The sequence below is a fragment of the Sciurus vulgaris genome, assembly GCF_902686455.1.
Source record: "Sciurus vulgaris genome assembly, chromosome: 2".
Lineage (NCBI taxonomy): Eukaryota > Metazoa > Chordata > Mammalia > Rodentia > Sciuridae > Sciurus > Sciurus vulgaris.
In genome coordinates, this window is record NC_136462.1 from 140,800,222 (window position 1) to 140,823,319 (window position 23,098).

Consider the following 23,098-nt stretch of genomic DNA (forward strand, 5'->3'; position numbering starts at 1 on the left):
TGCCTATAATCCCATCAGCACAGGAGGCTGAGGCAGAAGGATCATAAATATGAGGTCAATCAGGACAAGTGAAACCCTGGCTCAAAAATAAATAATAAGTAAATAATAAATAAATAAATAAATAATAAAAAAGGTTTGGGGACATACCTCAATGGTAAAGCACCTCTGGTTCAATTCCCAGTACCAAAATATTTAAAGAATAATAATTTTGTTCAGCAAAGTAATTAACTTTGCTCTTCTAAATATGAATAATGACAAAAGCCAGTAACCTAAGAAGATATCTTAATTATATAAAAGTGCAGCATGACTTCTTTTATAAAGCCTTCAAAAATAAGCACAATCAAATACACTTTTCAGATATAGAGATGGTATAAACATGATGGGTCATTAGGAATGATCCATTGAGTGCCAATGTTACTTTCTGGGATAGAGAAAGGAGGAGGATTCAATGACAGAATGGAAGAGAAAGAACTAAAATAATGAGAATTTTCAATGTTTAAAATGGTCTTTTTATTATTATTTCATTTAAACAATGTTTGTATATATATATGCACAGCTTTATAACTATTTTGTACATGTGATCCGTTTTGCAATTTTTTTTTTTACAGCAGTTCACATAACTCTAGAACCAATGTATGCGATTCTGCTCTAACCTAGGAGTTCTTCCATAAGACATGAATTCAGGGCTCCCATGTAGTCACTTCCAAGAGTTAACAACAGACTCCAAAGTGCTGATTTTTAAAGTTAGAAACCAGGGAGGGGAACAAAAAAGAAGAGGAGAAGAAAACAGTAACCAAACAACACCCACATACCAAACTATGATGGCTAGAGGAAGATGCTGAGGACCTAGGCTGGTTTCTACTGCCCTTGGTTCTTCCTTCTCTATCAACACACATGGGAAAAAGTAGCAGCCAGTTTTCTTAACAGCCTCAACCCTTGACCTCTAAGACTCTAACTCATACCTGTAGAAATTCCCCTGTAGTAAAAATCATTTTAAAAATAATCTGTGGTTTAGTAAATGTGAAGGCACTGCAAAAATATCATAGAACACACTACATTTTAAAAAATGATATCAAGTCTGAATCTGACACATTGTTTCTCAAACTTGCCTGAGAAAAGGCATCTTTCTCTTCTTGTATCACATACAGTATTTTCAGAAACACTGCTCAATGTAACAAATGTTAGCCACTGCCACAGGTTATAGACCAACATGCCCACAGGTATCAAAGAAGTAGGATGGAAAGATTTGCAGGAAGCTCAGGTGGCAGACTATAGGGCTGACACCAGGGTGATCTCAGACTGCAGCATATGCAGGGTCCATATCCCACTCAACTTCAACTGATTATTCATCCAAAAGTAGGCATGATATATCCAATCCTTTTATCTTCAAGACAAGAAAAATGAACTACAGTGGTACTTAATAGAGATGGATCTGAAGATCACTATGTGATAAAAGCCCATCTCAATGGATTTCATAAGGTATGATTCCTTTTAATTAACATTGTCAGAGTTATGGTGGTGAAAAACTAAAGTTATAGCAGATAGAAAATAGACAAGTTTCGAAGGTTGGGTTTAGGGATGTGTAGGTAACAGGAGAGAGGTCCTCTATGAAAATGGAATGCTTCTGCATCTTGATTATAAATAGGTTTAGCTGGTATGACTAGACAGCACCAACACTGGTACACGTAAGTGTTAGTGAAACCTGAACCAGATCTGTGTCTGAGCTAACAGAAGGATGCCAACACTAGTCTCCTGGTTTAAGCCATGTAAGCCCTCTGGTTACATAAGATGTTATCACTGGGAGAAGCTGACTGAAGCGGGCATGCAAATCATTGGATTATTTCTTTTTAACTTCTTGCAAGTCTTAATTCACTTTAAAAGTTTTTTAAAGAGTTCATGATGTGAACTCTTCCAATTTCTAAATATAAAGGAGGAATTTCATCATTTTAAAATAACTTGTTTGCTTCTCCCCAAACACAAACACCCACACTTCACAGTGGACCAAATGTGGCCCCAACAGTTTGCCAGTTTAATAATCAGGGTCCAGGTTCTTCTAATACTCTCCTAATTCATATACTATTCACAATAATTTTCTCCACTTCTGATGCATTCTACAATAGTCAAAGTAATCATGCAAGACTAAGTTCTCAGCAAAGCACTTGATGCTCAAAGCCTTTTTTTTTTTCTTCCCACTGTGTATAGAGTCTAAAACTGTTTGCTATCCATGGACCAACAAATCAAAATAAGACCTGAATTTACATTTGCAATGCTTTCCCTCTGTTTGTCTTAGCATAATTGCTAAATGCCACATGCATTTGCCATTCTCAAAAACTGCCTGTTTTCCTTCTCATTGCTTTGGATTCAAAGCATCTCCAGAAATGATCATTCATCTTCTTCACAAGTTTCCCAAGTTGGAACAAGATATTCTTTCTATAAGATACTAGTAACATAAACTTTGCCCAGGACCATGTTTATTTTTATTCCATATAGGATTTTCTCACCATTTTTTTTTTTTTACTCTTTGAAATCTTGAATTATGTATCATTTATCTCTGTATTTCTTATAAAATATATGATGTAGATTTACGTGGAACATTCAAACACATATTAAATTGAAACTGGAGGCCAAAATTTGAGCATTTAAATAAAAATCTAACCAAATGCTATTCATTGTTATTCAACACTGCAGTTGGGTATTGTCACAAGGAAGCTCATAGACTAAAGGGTAGACAGGAAGGCCCTGAACCCAAATTCAAAGTATGGCTTTGGATAACACAAATGCAAGAGGACAATTCTAGAATTATCCCAAAATACATTATCCCCAAATATTCTTCTAGTGCATCCTCAGTGTGGCCACTTGTGTGTGGCTTAGAAAGTGTAAGCATGATGAAGTTCTTGTGAATGCTTCTCTTCTAGTCTATACTCTTCATCAATGCCCAGGAAGCCAAGGTGCTCAGACATATCACAGGATCCAAATCAACTAAAAACACAGCATTGAATCCAAACATCCAGTCAACCAATATTAACAGAGCATTTGCCATTTGGAAGGCATTATACTGCTGTTATTTACTGGATTTAAAAAATGAATACTTTTATCATCTAGCAGCTACTGATTACACATATGCACATGTAATATATACACATCTAAATTTGAGTCCCATGTGCTTTATTTAGATACACTTTTGGCTAAATTATTGGGGTATATTATGGTACTATGATAAGAACCTTACTTTTTTTTAACCAGCTTTATAGTTATACATAGTAGTTAGGTTCATCCCAACAAACTCACAAATACATGGAAATCAATTTCAGCTCATGATCACCCCATATTTCCCTTCCATTCTCTCTTCCCTCTCCCATTCTCCTTCCTACTATCAGATTCAAATGGTCATGGTACACAACCTCTTCCCTCCTCCCAAATTCACGTCTCACTAAAGTACTAAAGTACTTCCTGTCCAAGAAATCAGAGCTTGCTCCAGAAATTCTTATCCATTAGGAAGCAAAAAGGATGGCAGACAGTAATACAGAACCTAGCTGTGATAGGCAGGATAATGGTACTCCAAAGAGATCCATAACCTATTCCCTAGAACCTGTTATGTGACATGGCAAAGGAAATTAAGGTTGCAGATGAAGTTAAATTGCTAATCACCTGACTTTAATGAGGGAGATAGTGGATGGGGAGTACATGGGTGGACACCATGTAATCACAAAAGTTCTTAAGAGTGGAAAGGAGAAGGCAGAAAAACAGAGCCAGGAAAAAACCTGAGGACTTCAGACTTGCCCTGCAGCTCTGAAAATGAACCAAGGAAATGGAAACAGATCCCCCTAGGACCACAGCCCCAACCTGAAATCAGCTAGGACAAGCAGGGTTAGAACTATGACCTCCAGCACTATGAGATAATAAATATGTGTTGTCTCAAGTCACCTAAATTTAAAGTATTTAGGGAAAATAGTAATAGATAATAATACAGTGGCAAAATGTAAAAAGGATGAACATACCCAATAAAATTATGAAAGACCACTTGGACTAATCAGAAAACCTATTCTACACCTCTGGAAGGTGCCTGTGGGCAAAGAATGCTCTTGTTCTCCTAGGCACGACTCTTACCTAGGAGGAGGTAGGGGAACTAGAGGCCAATCATGGAATAGAGGTCTTGGCAAAACTCAGCTGAGATAGGACCCACAGTTAAATGCCCTTCCCTGCCCTGTCCTCCACTAAAACCTTCACATTTCCACCTACACCTCCCAAGTTCTGCTCTGGTTGTCATGAATGACATAAAGTTTACCAAATCGATATTCATTAGCCATCTGTTTCCTTGAGATCAAGGTGCATCCAAAAATACCATTCCTAATGTCCTAATGGCACTGTCTTCAACTAATTTGATAAAGCAAAACGACCTGATTGGTTCATTAGGGGAAAATCAAAGTTCTTGTCTTGTTTCCTTGAGACAAAATTCAAGAAATTCATTCTAGTTTTTTGTGGGAATGATCCTAACTGAAGGCTTATTCCTGAAAGTTTTTTGGACAGACACCTGGATTGTAGATTTCTCACTTTTGTTATTCTCTATGACTTGTTAAATAAATAATGCATATAAATTTCAAACTGCAATTTTAAAATAAGACTACATTGAACACTTATATGAAGAATGTAGCTAACTCCATTCTGATGTTAGAGGAAGCCTATGTGTGTAAAACTGCATGTAAGCTTAATATTAAATACAAGTTGGGGATCTTAGACTGGAGTCTTTTATAGAAATAAAATTTTTGTTCACTTTAGTTTTCCCCCTTTGAATGCTATTAATGGATTAATGGATTTTTAATGCATATATACATTATATATGCATTTCTTATTAAAAAGTTTCCCCTTCTTTTAAATGTAAAACATTTATTAAAACCCTATCACTTTAATGTTTGTGTAATACTTCCTGCAATCTTGTACTTCACATTTCTTGATGATTTTATTTAAATAGGAAAAGTCCACCAATCACCTATGGCCCAAAACAAACAAACAAAACAAAAACAAAACAAAACAAAACAAACACCCACACCACTCTCAAAGGCAGAACAACTAGTTTATAAAAATAGAGAACCACTCAACTAAATAAAAGAATAAAAGCATTTAATGGGCTGCCACTATTGGATTTTTCACCATATAGTGATCATAATTTCAGGTGTAGAATCGGACAATACATTTCTCATTATGCATTTTTGCAGAAGCTGGTAATTGAGCATTTGAGAGTCTGATTTTGGTAAATACATCTTTCAGACCCATCAGTGGGTTCTGTGTTCTGATTAAAGGTATGGAAAATTCTCACACCTTTATTTATTCCCCATAAAACTGAGTATCCAAAGAGGTCAAGAAAACAATCTCACTATATGTACTGGTAAGTGTTTCAGTCATTTCAGAAGTGTATGTTTTGGCACCCTCCATGGTGGAAGTGCAGTGGTGCTCTAATTGTCCTCTAAGTGGACAGAGCTGTCTCCAAAAGTGTCCTCTGGCTTTGGTCACATGAAAATCATGCTGCAATTGTGACTAAAAGCTTAAACTTAACACTAACTACATACTCCTCCATGTTCATAGAAAGATTAGATCAGAATGAAGACAGAAAAAGTGCTCTGGGTAATAAAACAAGTGTATGTAATTAGCATTAGTGCAGTGATGGAGTAAAGCCGTTCACTGTATTAAGTTACTTCACTTGAAGCTTTATGTCTGGCACTAAAAGAAGCAGGGTGGCAGCAAGTTCACATTAAGCATGCAATAGTTCTGTCTATACTCAGCTTGCCTGAAACAGACTAAGGTGCCTTAATTTGGGGACCCTCCAATAGTGATTAGTGAGTGAAGCTATTTATAGCAGAATACAATTCCTTTAGGAATCCTATCAAGAATGTCTTGGATGGCCTCCCATTAGACTACCTATTTGCTTAATTGAAAAGCAAAATTGTGTTTGTATCAGAACTGCACATACTTGCCACTAAAAACAAAAAGGATGCCAAGATTTGGATCCTCCTTCTCTTAGCAATGCTTTTAGAAGTCTTGAATGTATTCTGATTAGGAGGAATCCAAGAAGCTTTCCTACAATGATGAGACATCAATAAAAATCAGGAAGAAATCCAAAATATGGTCTTTTCGTATATGCATCTCTCTCTCTCTCTCTCTCTCTCTCTCTCTCTCTCTCTCACACACACACACACACACACACACACACACACACACACACATACACACACATCCTCAAACAATCCTTTGCTCACCAAAATGAAAGTTCAAATCAATTTCCAATCACCGCAAATTCAAGTTTCAGCCTATTATGTTCAAAATCTGTTGCATCATGTAAGCACATTGTGTGTTTGTGTGTGTGTGTGTGTTTGTGTGTGTGTGTGTGTCATTGTTTACACTACTGAAACAACAATAATCCTATTTAAATGCCTTTGGAATTTTAATGTCTTTATCATCAGGCAAAAATATTAAGTTTGATGACATGAATAGAAAAAGAAGTCTTCCTTGGCTATTTTAAGATCTGATCCTTTTAAGCACAAAATGAAAATATTTTAAGAGGTTCTTTAAAAACCAAGAGGCAGATGTTCAGGTAAAACCAAAGCCAGGAGATTGTTTATTTTAATAAAGCTATTATATGTGTAGCCCCAAATTTGGAGTGGCATGGAGGCCAGGGAATGTCTAAACTATCACCACCTGTTTGCCCTGAAAAATCAATTAAAGTCACACTTTCATAGCAGTTCCCTTCTAACCAATAAAACTTAGACAGCTTCATCATGAGACCTGAGTGGCTCAGAGGGAACATACTTGAAACCTACATCCTCAGTCTCCTATTACTTCCCTGCTCATATTCATATAAACTAACCACAGTAAAAGCAGCCTTCAGGGGCCATATGGAAAATGGAAAAGAAGAGGAAAGAAGAGAGGAAGAGGAGAGAAAGTCCTGCTTCTATGAGTTTAATACTGAGGATCCTACCTTCTTTTGGAGAAATGTATTTCTTCAAAACCCCTTTTCTTTATTTCTCCTGTAGAGCAAAATTCTCTGCTACAATTTTCTGTGCAATAGAAGAGATCCAACTTTGCAAGTTGAAATCAAGGGCAGAAAAGCCATCGCAAGTGTTTTAGTAATTAAATGAATATGCATAATGAACCATATGCCCAAAGGGCCTGTTCTTCATGTGGGCCAGATTTTTGTTTGAATTTTTAATTTTTATATACAGATGAAACATTCAGTGTAATCTACCAACAGTGTGAAATAACACACAATAAGAAAAAGTGCGAGGGACAGTCCGCATAGAAGGAGGGACAGGAGATCCTAGAGAAACGCAATTCTGAAGATTTTGATTCAAATGTGTTTTTCTCCCTCCAGCAATTGTTCCCATCATCTGCTCAGAGTCTTCAAGAGACACATATAACGAATACACTGACAGCTTTATACAGGAGGAGTAAAATACAACGCTGTCAGTTGAAAAGTGTGAAAATCCCATGGGACAAACAAGGATTTCTTTGTAAAAAAAAAAAAATCCTTCTACACCCATCACTCAGACTACCATCTTGAATTACAGGGAATCCTCCCAGGTCTCTTTTGGAAGCTATATATATATTATATTGCAAGCTGTAGGCCACATATACAATTTGTATTAGCAATTAGGAGTGATCTAAGACGAATTCTTACCTGCTAATGACATAACTGACTTGCCTAGTGGGGAGAGGAGACCCAGGGTGGAGGGCAAACTTGGCTTCCCCACTCCTCTGGCCACAGACTATGAATATAATGACTTCATTATGTTCCTCTCACAGCCCCCACTACTTCCTAAACTGCCATTGTGAGAGAACTGGTAAAACCTCCTTTTAGGTTTCCGGTGTCATTTAGAAAATACTAGATCTAATCAAAGCAATGTAAGAGATACAGAGTCTGATAAAATTGCTATATCAGCTCCCAGACACACAAGAGTGCATAAGTATACTCCAACACACAGACGAGAGTTTCTTAACAAGGTGGTTGTGTATTACTTGAAGTTTACAATAAAGGTCTGGACAGAGTTATCAGGTCTTGCATGTGAAGGGGTTTTGTACATGCCTAATTCAGGGTAAACATTTCAGAAGGAGGAATGTGCACCCACATGTCCGTTGGTGGGTCCGGCAAAGAGGAAATGTTAAAGTTCACTATTTTCCATGTTTAACAGAAATAACCCCAATGAAAGATGCCACACTGGGAATTACTGCTCTGAGAAAAGATTATGAAAATCTATCTCATCAAAAGTCAAAGCAAAGCCTTAGACCCCTTTTTAGTTGTCCTTTTGAACACAGAGGTGCTGTCGTTTCCACAATGTAAACACCAGAAATGGAATGCAGAGCATTTAAAGAGCAAGTAATAATGGAGCTGTAAATAACATCTCTCATGCTTTCATTCCTAATTCAGAGTTTATGCCTTTGACACTGTCTAGGATACTTGATCTAGTGGTCTCAGTGGAAAGACAGATAAACTTCAACTGCAGGCAGAAGACAAAAATTGACAAGGAGCGTCACCTTCCCTGACTGTTTAAATCCTTTAAGGAAGTGTCTGAGCAATTAGAGAGGGAGTGTAATCTTTGCAGAGTGCATTAACACTCTCCGACCTCCCAGACAATAGATCAGACCTCAGACACATAATGCTTCCCTAAGGCTTTTTAGCCAGTGTATTTGATCTCTTAGTCACTTGGCGTGTGTTACCATAGGTATCATCCACGTTGAAGGCATTATTCATGAGCTCTACTGTCCACTCACAGAGGCTGGACTGCAATCAAGCAGAAAGCTGGAATGTCACCATAATCCTCAGCAAGATTTTTCTTTTTTTTTTTTAATTATATTTTTTTCAAGCTACAAAGCCTCTTCTGTCAAAGTGAATTAGTCACATTAATATTCATAGGTCATTGGATGATCATGGGGTGTGGATGGGGTCAACCCCCTCTCCCAAACATGCCAGGCTTCTGGCTCATAAAAATGAACTTCATAATAGATTCATTGAAAAAAACCTCATGTGTGATAAACAATGCTGTTATATGCAAAAGAAAGCAAAAGGAGGAAATCAAACAAAATTCTTACACTGCAAGCTTTTAAATCCTCATCTATCCTGCAGGATTCTCTGCAGGACAACTGGCCAGGCAATAACCTATTTCCTGATGAACACATCCTGTTCCAACTGCTAATCTCACAGTGGAAGCTTGGCTCTTACCATTTATTATAAACATTTTCAAGAACTGCTTACCACGATATATTTTTAATGGATTAGATTTTGGTCAGCTGCTAACAGAGCAGAGAACTGCATATTCTTTATATGAAAGCAGCAAAATAGGTTTTCAGAGGGTCTGACTTGCTTTCCACTCTTCTCCCTCATGAGTAATTGGAAGAGCAATTGAAACAGAATATAAGAAGGCCAGAAGGTTTCTTTTCTTTTTTCCCCACCCCCCTCTTCTATTACAAGGAAGTCTGGATCCAAGGGTATAGTACATGAGACCTTATTGGTTTTGAACTTTAACATAAGACTTAGGGAAATGTTCAGAAGAAAGACAGAGACGGAAATTCACATAATTTGCTAAACACTATCACAGTTGTCGGCTGATGGCACTCAACATCTAAAGCCTAAAGCATTTAAACCAAAATAATTACATTTTCTTAGAATCAAGGCAGTTCCCCTTGAAAATGTGCACTGCAAGGTTTTTTAAATGAGACTTCAAGAAAATAGGAGAGCTGAAATTAGCTTTATGCTTAAGCAAATTGCTCTAGAGTTAGCATTTTCAAACTCAAACTTAAAAAATGCCAAAGGAATATAAAGATAGATAGATAAAGATATAAATATAGATATAGATATTCACTATATATGTATATCTATGTGTATATGTATATATATGTGTGTGTATATATATATATATATATACACATATTCACACAAAGCAATTTAAGAACTTTTGAACCTCAAATAGCAGTGAACAACAAACTCCAAAATAGTTAATACTTTAACTTTGCTTTGGTAATGTCTAATGTCCAAAATGAAATAACTAAAGTAATTGAAAACATGTTATCATATTCAATATGTATATTCTAATGTTTTTAAAGGGATTGTTTATGTTGCGTTTTCAATGCTGGGTAGTATGTTTAGAGGAATTTGTGATTCTGAACACATTAAAACTAACCTTAACTACTTAAGAAAGGAAATACCTCTAAAAAAACTGTGTTTAACACTGTGATGTGAAACTGTCTTTGTGCTTACACACACACACGCACAGACACACAGAATTCACACACACACATACACACACACACACAGAATCACACAGAATTGTCTAAGCAAACAAAACTCTCCAAAAATCCAACCAATGGCATAGCCAGAAAACTTTAACTGCAAGTTAAGTACAAATAAAACATAATTTTAAAAGGCTTAAAATGGTTAATTGACATATGAAATCTGTACCAGTTTGGCAATAAATCTGGATCTTTTCTGCATAAAGAAGAACATGCCACAGAATATATGAGAAAATTATTACAAAAAATGAAGCAGAAAATTACACATGGAAATTTAGATTTTTTTTACTAATGTAATAATTTCTGCTTGCAGATTATTGTTATCAAATTAAAAATAAATTGCTGAAATTAAAATCTCCAAGAAGTAGTCCACAGAAATTTACCTTGGCAGTTTTATCATTTATGAGTTTCTATCGCCACCTGCAGGACTATCTTTAAGTAAACTGAAGCATCCATCAAGTTATTTGCTATTCTTTTTCTCCCGCCCTCTCTCTTCCTTTTTTTTTTTTTCTTCTTCTTCTTTCCTGAGGTATATGCTCAATTTCCAAGAAATCAAATATTTTTTCAATTAAAAACATTTACCTTATTAAAAAAGATGAAAAATTATCAATGAAATGCAAAATTAACTTTTCCAGAAAAAGTACACTTCATGAGGGCACAGGCAACTCATTTTTAAATAGCTGAACACACAATTCGTTTTCCTGTTTGCAAAGTAAAATTTGGAATGGAGATATTAGCATATAGAAGTCTCCTTATAAAAATGTAAGGACATAATTGGTTTCCAAGGAAGAACGGCTCTTGCTATGGAATAGTTTGCAAAATGTTTATAACCACATGTACCTAGATTAATCCAGAGCAGGGGAAGAGCTGCAAGAGCAAATACATACTTAGTATTCCACTTCTTTCTAAATAGAAGAAAAATTTTAAATATTTCATAAAAACTGTTATGGTAACCCAACAAATCAAGAACAGTTTAAAAAAAAAAAAAAAAAAAAGACCTCAAAAGTCAAACACTTTCAAAACACACAAAAAAATCCCACAGGTTATCATCTTTGTCCTTGTTCTCATTTCATCATTTTCATTATTGCCATCACTATTGCCATGACATCTTGATGAGGAAAATTCATTTGCTATCACGGAAAGAGCAGCCAAGTCAACACAAAGTAACAAGGCAGATTTATGTCCATCCATGGCACACTACCCCTCTGAGTGGCAACTCTACAGACTTAAAAAATATTTCCCAAATGTAAGATTCAAGGAAAATGTACTTTTTGAAAGTATGTCAGAATCTATGAATACTGTAGAGATGAAGTTCCTACTCCAAAGCTAAGACCATAATTATAGAGCTTCTGATAATAAAAATCACACATTGTAAAAATGGGATAAGGCTGGGACTTCTGTTCCAACAAACTGTGAGGTCTGGGGAAAACAGTTCACTCTTTCTTTTCCTCTCTGGATGAAATGAAAGACTCTCCAACTCTAACATTCTATGACTCCCTCTTTTCTTGATTAAAACTGCAGTCATCCATACCTCACTTAACAATGATTGTGCCAAGAAGTGCATTTCTTTCTTTCTCGCCACCCCTTTGACAAAAGACAAAAGGAAGCATTCCTGAAAATGAGTTGATCAAATTTTAAAGAGCTTGGGCAGAAATAAGAAGGTCATTTTTAAAGGACCAAAATAAAAATATGGATTTATATTACAAGAGAACCCCAGGGAGATTAAATTAGTCAGTGAATACTGCAAGAACACAGCTTAGATGATCGCACAGAGAACCCACTTTTGATTTGTCTTCATCATTATTTGCATAGGTGAAATCTGAACTATCAGACCAATGAATCCCCCCCTGCAACAATAAATCTGTAATTTCAAAAGTCGATGACATAACCTCAAGATAGAGGCAGAGGTAACAAAACACCTTTCCAAATCATAAATCAAACAGCAAAAGTACAATATGCTGTAGTAAACCCTAAGCAGACCACAAAGAAGGTTTTTCTCCATAAACATCAGATCAGGCAGCTAGAATGATTACTGGGCTCTCTTGTAACTGTCACCTGTGGTGGGTCTAATTACAGACTACCCAGGCAAGCACGCCCACATCACACAGCAATAAAAGGGCCCTCCGCGTGCCAAGCCCAGCCAGACAATGAGAGCACACGCCACCTGATGCGGAGCCCCAAAAGATCAGCCAGAGAGACTAATAAAAATGACAGCTTAGAAACAAATAACAAAGCTCGGACTGCAAAAAAAGGCAGTATCAAATTAGCCAGAAATGTAAGTGCGGAGCATGGTTCTTCGACAGGTCAAAACCTGTGCAGGAAATGGTTATGACTGTTTTCACACACACCAGGTCCCTTGCTCTGGTTTCTAAATATTCTTTTCCATTTTTGCATCACACAAAATGTTTGCACATCCAGGTGTCACATGTAGAAACAGATGGAAGGGGAAAAAAAGCACTTGATTCTGTAAAAATCAAAAATAAAATACCCCGAGGTTCAGGGGCTGTTGAACCCAGCTCCCTTCTGCCTATTCCAGCCCTCCTGCTCCTGACTGCTTTTGGTCATTTTGCTGCTAATTAGCTCCACCCTGGATGGGCAGGGTCCACAAAACGCCCATCAGGCAAGATGATGAGAGTCCTGTAGACTGTCTCTAGATTTTACCCACTTGTGGGGTCACCATCTTCAATAGAAGCTCCATCTTCTCTGAGAAGAGGAATTGTAACAAAAAGAAAGCAACATCTGATAGCAGATGATTAGCACTAATGCTAGCTTCATTTTCCCAAAAAGCACTGATGAGATGCCTGCTGTGTACCCAACACTATCCTAAACAGTAAGGACCTTTTAGATCGGGCCTTTGCATTTTGCAGTTGACACTATAAATATACCAAACCTTCCACCATGTAACTGTGCATAATTCTTTAATGTCTGATATTAATCTGAAATATTAAGTCATCAAAATGAAATCCATCCCTTTTTTTATATAGAAATAACAATCTGCTATGGCAGGAACGAAAAGAATTATCATTCCCGAGAAGATAGAACATGCTTTGGTGTTTGAGGGTTGCATGCACCTTAGTCCTGGAAATGGTTAGTTCTTCTTAATATTCTCCACATAAACAAAAAAACAAAAACAAAAACAAAAACTGAGGTTTGCATTTCCAACCTGTTGTAGAACAGTTCCTCCAGGAATCCCCAAACAACATACCTTTGCAATGAAACTGTGTGTGTATTTTAAGGAGGCTTTTCCCTGAATTAGAAGAGCATCATTTTTACTCACGAGTAGTTATATCAAACAATAATCCCTACAACCATTTATATTTCAAATTTTTGAAATACTTCCAGTTTAATATTAAGTTGGAGCCTCAAAGAGCAAATTTTCCTTATGATATGATGTGCCTTAAAAATCAAAATATTACCTTTTGTTTCTAAATGAAAGGGAAGTTAAAAGAAAGGTGGGAGAAGGAAAATGGGGGAGCAAAGAAGGCAAAGAGGGGTTGCCTGGAGAGGGGTTGGAGGGAGGAAATGGTGGATGAGGAGAAAGAAACAGAGGGAAAGAGGAGAAATACAGGGGAAAAGCTAAATGGACAGATGGATGACTGATCAGTATGAAAATTTCATCTTTGCATCTCAGTACTTAACAGTGCATCAGACACTCTGGGCCATCAGTGACTGTGGACAGGGAAGGAGTGAGGAATGGGGTCAAGGTTAAAGAAAGCAGTCAAGCATTCATGGCATCAAGGAGCCACGTGACTTCTAGAGGCCTTTCTTTCTCTAAGATTTAAGATCGTAAAGTGAGGATCCCATTCCAAGTTAACAATAAGATATCTCTAGAGAGAAGAATGAACTGTACTGAACTCATTGGAATCTACAAAAGCCAAGGGCTCCTGCATAGAAAACTCAAAGGTGGAAAAAAAATATGTGCTTTCAAGGACACTCCAAGAAAAAGCTCAGGGCAGGCAGTGGTGATGACAGGGCATGCTGATTTAGGGACTGGGCAGGTGACACCAGAGAGGAGTGAGCCATTCATTTACAGTCTCAGACAGTAATATGTCAATGTATGCTTCTCTGGATTAAAACAAAAAATAATCTACTGTTTATTAGTCAAAATAGGAATACTCTAAAATACCAAGTGATTTCAGTCAGTCTATCTATGATTCTGTCTGGAAGCACAATTCAATTATAAGGTTGAAAATATAAACATAAAAATATGATAAAATAGTTAATAGTGTCCTTTTACATTTTCAACAGATAATCTTTTTAATGCAATTACTGTAATTTTATTACATGGCATAATTAGCTAATGCCTGAGGAGTTGTCAATAGAAGGTGCAATTATGTTGTACAAATTATAATCACAATGTGCTATGATGGATTGTTATTATTTTTAAAAATGCTGAAAAAAACTTTAAAATATTTTTGAAAGTATATTATGTAGTATTCCATGAAAAGGAAGATGTGGGAAATCAGTTAATAAACATTAAAACAAATAATAAAATAACAAATATTTAAAACATTTTATATAATATAGATACATACTTGCAAGTATGTGCACACATACTTGCTGAGATTACAGACATGCACCACCACACCCCACTAAAATGCTTATTTTAACCAAGGAATTTATTTTCTTTTTAACTTTTAAAGAAATACTGTTCATTGTTTAGCTCCAAGTATGCAGACACCTACCAAATGAACTTTGGTAGGTGTCTGCTTTGTGTATCCAATGGTGACTTCTAAGTGGGTACAGTCAACAGACAACCAAAGAGTGTATGTCATCAAATGCAAGTACAACCAGTTGTGAATAGGTGATAGAACTTATAGAAATAGTAAATCTTTTAGACACAGTTAACACATTAATATGTGTATCATTAAAAAGATATTTGACAGGCATTATTTGAGGAGTCTAATCCTGAAACAAAATCATAGGTGCATTTGTCATTTGTAACAAAGCAAAATAAATTTGAATGTTTTTTGGATCACAGGGAATTCATGAACAGAAGCAAATTTCAAAGTCTTGCATCCAGTTTTTAAAAAATGTTTAGCAGGGCAACTTTACAGTTGCTAAGTGCTTTCCACGTCTTAGGGTGAAAGAGTGTGTGTGTGTGTGTGTGTGTGTGTGTGTGTGTGTGTGTGTGTGTTGAGCAAACATGCTTCTTGTTTGTTGGAAGGGTTGGTTCTATTACCACTACTATTGCTTTTAAATTCAAAGTGAGATTATTTTCTGTTTCACAATATTCTTGGATCTCTAAATGCTAGAATCTATAAATGTTAAATAAGGGATATAGCTAAGAAAGAAAAGAGATGTATTTTTTAACCTTATTGGTGGGAGATTGATTGATGCCTTAAATTATGTATCATATTACAGACCCTGTCAACTCTGAAGAATCATTTTCCTACACTCAAAAAATTCAGGAAAAAAAGTCATAGATGTTAAAAATCATAGCTTTATGAAGATACCCATTGATATATGGTAGATTTAGATTACTTTAAAACATCAAATATCCGAGTAAAAATTTAATAAAACAAGGAATCCATCAATGCCCCACACGCTTGCCTCCCTCAATATAATAGGTGAGTCTGAAAGATGGGGGAAAAGGCAGAGCTACATAAGCACAATCCTATTTTAAAAGCATCAGAAGAACTTTGCTATTTAAGATAAACTTCTCATGATGCCATCTGTTGAATAAATGCTATTTGATCGTATGAAAACATGCAGTTATATCATAATATAACTTTTTTTTATAGACAATTATGGGGTTTGTAACATAAATAATAGCAAAGCAAAAATAAAGTGAAACCCCCCTATACATAATTGGTTCTATAATACAAAAATCACAATGCTAAATTACTTCTTGAGACCAAATTCATCTCCATTACCATCAGATAATGCACTTTCATCAAGACACTAAGGATATTAGTATAGAACCCCACCACATACACCACAAATATGGGCCTATTTCTTTGAATGCTATTGTTTTAAGATATTTTGAAGGAATGTATTAATGTAGACTGCAAGTCTCCTCTACCCCCGTCCCCTATTTTGAAAAAAAATCTTAAAATGTGTATAGATTCCTTTTATGACCCCTCCAGTTAGTTGTATTTAGGCTTCATTTTTTTTTTTTCCTTGACAGCCCTTTTACATCATCTAAGAGTAATCCAAGAATACAGAGAAAAAAACTCAGACCCAAATCTGGGGTTCAGTCTGGAGCCAGGCACTAGGAATTTCCAGGCCATCCTTCTGGATTCCAAGGATGTTATGTGTGTGTAATTACCAATGTTTGTGCTGTTTCCAAGGAGTCTTACAGATATTCCCATATTTTATTTTAGCCTGTAAACAAAGTGCCTGTGATTGAGAATCTTACCATCAACATAATGGTTTCTTTCCCTGAAGGTATCCTGGAACACGCTTACTCCTTATGTATATCACCTAAATACATATCTGAAATGATCAATATGGTTGTTCCTAGAGCCACTGCCTAAATACAAGGATGACAAATACTGCATGGTGCTTTATTTGTTTATTAGAGTACTGGAGATTGAACCTGGGGTCTTTGTGCTTGCTAGGCAGATGCTCTACCACGAAGCTATATTCTCAACACTCCCGGTTTAAACCCTGCTCTGCCTCTTAAAAACACATGAACTCTGATAATTTACTTACCCTATAAAGCCTTATTTTCTCATCTGCAAAAAGGAGATATAATTATTACCTGTAGCAGCAAGTCGTTGTAAGAACTAAGTGAACATTTGTAAAATGCTTGGGACACTGCCTGAAACATAGGAAGTAGTGAAATAACACAACCTACTAATATCCCTGAAGCCCAAAGCCTGTGTGGAAATAACCATGTACATGTGTATAAAATGTCATGTGTGTTTACACATCTACTCACAGGGAAATATACAGATGCACTTAATTCTCAGAAAGATATTTTAGTTGCCGTTTGGCCTTTGTCAATAAATTGACATCTTATAATAGTTTGTCTTTCAACAGGGAAGGTCAAGACTGTGACTGTTTGAAAGGAAAAAAAGATACTTTTAATTTAGCACAAATAAGTAAAACTTGAAAAATGTAATGCACCAACATATTTAGAAAACTTAGGTGAAGGAGAAAGCCAAAACTGAAAGAATTTTTATATTCATCCTCATCAAAACCAAAAACAAACAAACAAAAACCCTCAAATTTAATTTTGTACAATAACAATGAATTTAACAATATGGAGCAATATTAGCATAGCAGGTATCAGTGAAAATTCAGGATAACTTCTTTTAGTGTTGGGAACAAAAGCGCCCATGTAGGTGTTAGGAGCATAACTCCCACATGTAGACAATCTAACAAGATACATTCTCCCATGGCTGTCCATCCACTTCTGATTCAACACCACATCCACCTTAAAAGTCTGCTTTTCTTCAACTGCAGCTTTCAATAAAATATGATCTCTGCCTACACACTCACATATACACACACACAGAGGAATCCTTGGAAAATGTATTGCTTTTAAAAGTCATAATGTTTGCTTTTAAAAGTCATAAAATTAACATCCAGAATATATTGAACATGATCCCACTATGTCCATGTTTTGTATCATCTGGAAATAAAGGCAAGAACATGAAACTAATAGGCTATTTTATGTTTTCTCACAAAAGAGAAGGGGAAAAAAAAAATTCCCTTACAGTGTGGTGCCAGCATCAATTTCTGTATTGCTGAGGGAAGAGGACCCCATCAGTATCTCGTGCAGATACCAAAATCCACAGATGCTGAAGTCTCTTACATGAAATGGCACTGTACTCATATCACCTACACATATCCTCCCATGGACTTTCAAACACCTCAATCAGATTACTGATAATACCAAATATAAATTTTATGCAATTAGTGGTTATACTGTGTTGTATAGGGCAAAAGAGCAAGAAAAAATGTCTGTTTTTGTGTCATACATATATAATTTTTTTGATTTTTATATCTGTATGATACATCCTCGCAAATCAGGCATTGGGAAACCAACAAGAAGAGCACCTTTATCTCCTCTCTGTGGGTCTTGGGCATGGGAAGGTACAATGCAGCAGGCTGCATTTGGCAGCCTGGCAGAGGGCTCTGCTTCAAGGTGGTGCTCACCAGGGAGGACTTGCCCTGAGAAGGGGCAGTGGAGAAGTGGCCCCCTGCCAAGGCTCTCTCCCCATCTAGAAGTCCTCTCCCCTGGCCAACCTGTTTCTATTCATTTGTTCTAATCTTTCTTCGGATCAGGCCAGCAGTCCATTAATCATTTCTGTCATCCCCTACAGAATCCAGGGCAACAGATCTCTGTTTTTCTAAAATCACAGTGCCAGAAACTGAACTCGAGAAGGAGGAAATCCTTTGCTCCTCTCAGCGGCTGGCTGGCGTGATGACTGGAAGAAGCCACCAATTGTGTTCACTTTCCTCTTCTGCCCAGAATTGCACAGAACATTCCGTGGAAAGTTTTGAAAGGGAATTCAGGTGGGAAGTGGAATTGGCTGGGTTGAAGAGGAATCTAACACATGAAGCCACCGGCTGTGGAGGATGTGAGAAAGGGGGTGGATAAATATGTCAAGACAATGACAGATATGGATTCACAATAATTCCTTATTACTAAGGCCAAATATTTTGACAACTCTAGACATCAGAGAAGGTATATTAAACATAAAACCTATAAACAGCATAATCCTCTATGTCCTGATGTGATGGAAAACTGAAATTAATTAGATCAAACAAAATGTTCCTCAATGTCAGGGAGAAAGCAAATCGAGTATATCCAATTGAGAATTAGGTGACTGTGTGGAGAAGGTGGGAATGACCTTGATCCTGTTGACATCTTGAGATCAGTTTTTGTTTTTATAAGTCTGAGCCAGTAGGGTAGGAGAGATTATTAAGGTAATACTGATCATAGAAAACAGGAGATAGAAGAACCATGTGAAATGAAAAGTCAGACTTACTTTGGATCATGACATATATTCATTCATCAACCACTAATGCATCATATCAGCCCCTATAGTAATCTCTACTCAATACAGAAATCAATGGCATAATATCAAGCATTCAAAATTTGACAATGGGAGATGTGGTATCTCCTTCCATGGGTGACATTGCCAATCTGATCAAGGACAAGTCCCTTTACAAATAAGAGAGAATGTTCAGAGTCAAAGTGAGGGTATTGTAACAACTGTCAAGTCCTTCCAAGATTCTTGGATGCTCAGTGAGACTTAGGTGGCTTTATATTCTCTTGCAGTGCTTTGATCCTATGTTTATACGTATGCTCATAAGACTGGACCAAGAATATACTTCACATATATGAATATTTCTCCACTATGATATTGAGTTAAACTGTAATATGTAATGATCACTTATGCAGCAAGTGGCTTGATATGAATAAATGTTTTTAATATCAAAGATTGTTAACGACTTAAAGACTAAATCAGAGCCATTTATTTAAAATTGTGATTATTCAGCTGCCATTTTTCATAGTAGGCACTAGGACAGAAGAGAAATATAGACTGCACAAATCTGGCTATATAACAACTACAGAAAATTTATATACATATATACATGTATATATGTGTATATTTATATTGTATTTTTAATATATATACATATATATTTAAATATAAATACCTACATAACAATGACTCTCTTAAGCTCATCAAGAAATGGTACACAATAAGAAGTTCGGTAATTTAAAACATTTTCATGGCCTAAGTACAGTCTTAGAAAGATAAACCCAACAAAATCCTCTATGCCATGATATATTTTACAAAGAAAAATGGCTACAAAGAAGCAGGAAATAATTTGAACACAAGAAAGAAATCTTACCACAAATGCTATGGTACTTCTTAACGTGGACTCCCACTGGAAGCAGCTCTTAAGGAACTGAATTGTATTCCATATTGTCATAGTGAGTCTTTTCACACGGTCTACATCTCTTGATAAGATCTGATTTAAAAAAAAATGAAAATGGGGAACTAGATTTAAATACTCCAAGTATTCCCTTAAGATCAAGTAGCCTGATCATTTAAATTATCTTCTGTAGAGATGCCAATGAGAAAAATTAATAGAAAGGGAAAGTCTGATACTTCCAAAATTGTTTAAAATTTTATCATGCATAAGAGGAGAAACAATTCCAGTGCAGAGTTACAGCTCATTTAAGGAAGAATAACCTGTTTCAATAATACTCAGCACAAAACTGGTTGGGTGAAAGGTACAGCAATCAGGCTTTTGATGCCATGGAATGTGAGAAAGTATATGAGTGAGACACAGGGAGAAAGACAGACAGACTGACAGAGAGAAATGGAGTCAGAGCTCACAAGAATGGGAATGAGTGCCAATATTTTTTAGTTTGGAAGTAACTGCATCAATTCATAGTAGAAAATGTAAGTAGTATAGTTCATCTTGTTCGTACATTTACAGGAAAGTATAGTTCTGGAAAGAGAATCCAGTCCTCCCTCTTCCCAGCTATGCGACCCTGGGCAAATGACTAAACTCCTTCACAAAATAGGACTGATATTAGTTCTAACTTTACAAGTGGTTGTGACGTGAGAGAATTAAAGGCCTTAGAAAAATGACTCACATAGTAAGATCTTTTAAGAATTTGTATCATAAACCAAAGTTTCACCTTTATGAACTTTGGGGGCATTAAGTGGTTAGAGACACTCAGGGAGGGTCCTGACATATTCCAGGATTTTGGCCCCAAACCCCTCACTTTTCTCAGAGTCCAAATCCACCCCACATGAAGGTCATGTTTTGCAAAGGAAATGCCTTTTCTCCCTGTTGTAGGCAGATTCATTTCAATTTGTTTGCAAAGCAGCTACCCCACCTACCTCAACTTAAGTTTTAACTTTCAAGTAAACAGAGCAAAAGGCAATAATAATAATATAAAAAAGACCTTTACTCAGATTATACAAAACAAATATCATAGACTGCCAGTGTTATGGCAGACTGAAACAAAACATTTATTTGGATGCTTCCCTTTAGAAGATGGTTAAGGCCTTTCCCAACTGTGCCCAGAAGTTCATGGGAAACAAAAGGTTGATAAGATGCCTTTATATTTAACTGCTTTGTGTCATCCACAGCTGCTGAGCCCAAAGGAAGTAGTGGAAGTAATAAAGGCTTTAAAAAGGGGACACTTTGTTCTTTGTTACACAACTAAAGAGGGACAATGGGTATGGAATGAAATCCTGACCTGGACCTAAAGAGGACAGGGAGGGACTCTGGAAAAAAAAAATTTAAAAAAATAAAGGTAAAGGTCATGGTAAAAAAAATGTGAAACTTCTACTACTAGTCCCTGATCTTCACTTTTTGTTGAACTGTTGAGAGAGGAAATTCAGGCAACAGGCAGAAGGAAAGACAGACATTTCAGCATGGGGTAAAATGTCAAGACAGCCCAATATAGACAATACACAAGTGATAGGAAAAGTCTTGGAGGAATCTGAGGCCAGAATTCTCAAAAATTCCTCTGGGTTAATTCCCTTATCCACTGAATAGGCAGAGCACCTCCCAGCAACTTCAAAAGCCAGAGACCGAAATAGCTACAAATGAAGGAGGGTAGGTAGACAGGCAAGGAAACTCAGGAGGACATCTATGCTAGGAATTGTTCCTTAATAATGATTCAGGAGAATACTGGAGGGCTGAGGCCTTCTGCTTCAACCCGTAGGTCTGTTTTAAGTCTTTGTACCCCATTCTTGTCGAGCTGCCTAATATATTTTTGGGGGGTTGGGGAGAGAAGGAAAGATAACTAGAAAGAAATGGAGAGAGGGAGAGGGAAAGAAGCAGACAAGTAGTGAGGAAGAAGCACTTGGGTGCTGGGAGTTTATCTGCCCAGGAGCCAGTCTAGGGTACCAGACTACCTTTTTTTTTTTTCTTTTTTTTTTTTTTTTTTTTTTTTTTGGTACCAGGAATGGGAATTGAACCCAGAGGCACTTAACCACTGAGCCACATCCATAGACCCTTTTTGTATTATATAGAGACAGGGTCTCTGAGTTACTTAGGGCCTCACAAAGTTGCTAAGGCTGGCTTTGAACTCTTGATCCTCCTGCCTCAGCCTCCTGAGCCACTGGAATTACAGGTGTGTGCCATTGCAACTGGAACTAACCTACCTTTTTGGACAGCTTCCGACTATCTTCAACAAAGCGCTTTTCTCTGGGAGTAAAGGTCCTAATACTTGCCTTGACCTAGAAAGACATCAGTGTTACAAAGAACAGCATGCAAGTAGCCTTCCTCATACTTCTCCTCTGTTTAGTAACTGGGAAGAAGATGGAAACCAATACCTTCTGACCCTGAGGCCTCTGGCAGGGAGCAGAGAGACAGCAGATGCCCCCAGCTCTGCCTGCCTTTGTTGGCCATTTCAGGGAGTCCTGGGTAGGCTGAATATGGGAGAGTGCGGTCTCTACTTCACTAATTCCTAGGAGGTAATTTAAACCACTACAGAGAATGAGGTTCATACATTCTCAAACTAATGTCTCTGAAAGATAAAATTTCCCTCTCATATCATTTTGAACTTAGCTTACACAGATAATACCTGGCACATGCATATCAATTTTCAGTTTATTAAAGAATAAACAAAAATCTTTTCCACAGAGAACCTCATTTCCATTCAATGACCTGGAAAAATAAATGGATGTGCCACATTACTCCCATTTTACAAGAAATAAACTGAGGCACAGAGGGATTTAATGATTTATTCAAGCCACCAGAGAGAGGAAACACACACACAATAAAATTCAAATCCTTCTCTTCTGCATCAGATGGACAATTGAAAAGCCACTTAAGAGACATATGTTGATTGTAAGGCTCTAATCCCACTTTCCCTTAAACTCAGGTT

General features: G+C 36.7%; 1 protein-coding gene across 1 annotated transcript in view; it reads right to left on the reverse strand.

Annotated features, from left to right (window-relative positions):
• The window catches only part of MCTP2 (multiple C2 and transmembrane domain containing 2), a 217,322-nt gene that overhangs the window by 43,430 nt on the left and 150,794 nt on the right, over positions 1-23,098 (reverse strand). Inside the window, 2 exon segments of the mRNA XM_079127378.1 lie at positions 20,079-20,214; positions 22,374-22,448. Of these exon segments, the coding sequence (XP_078983504.1) occupies positions 20,079-20,214; positions 22,374-22,448 (211 nt within the window).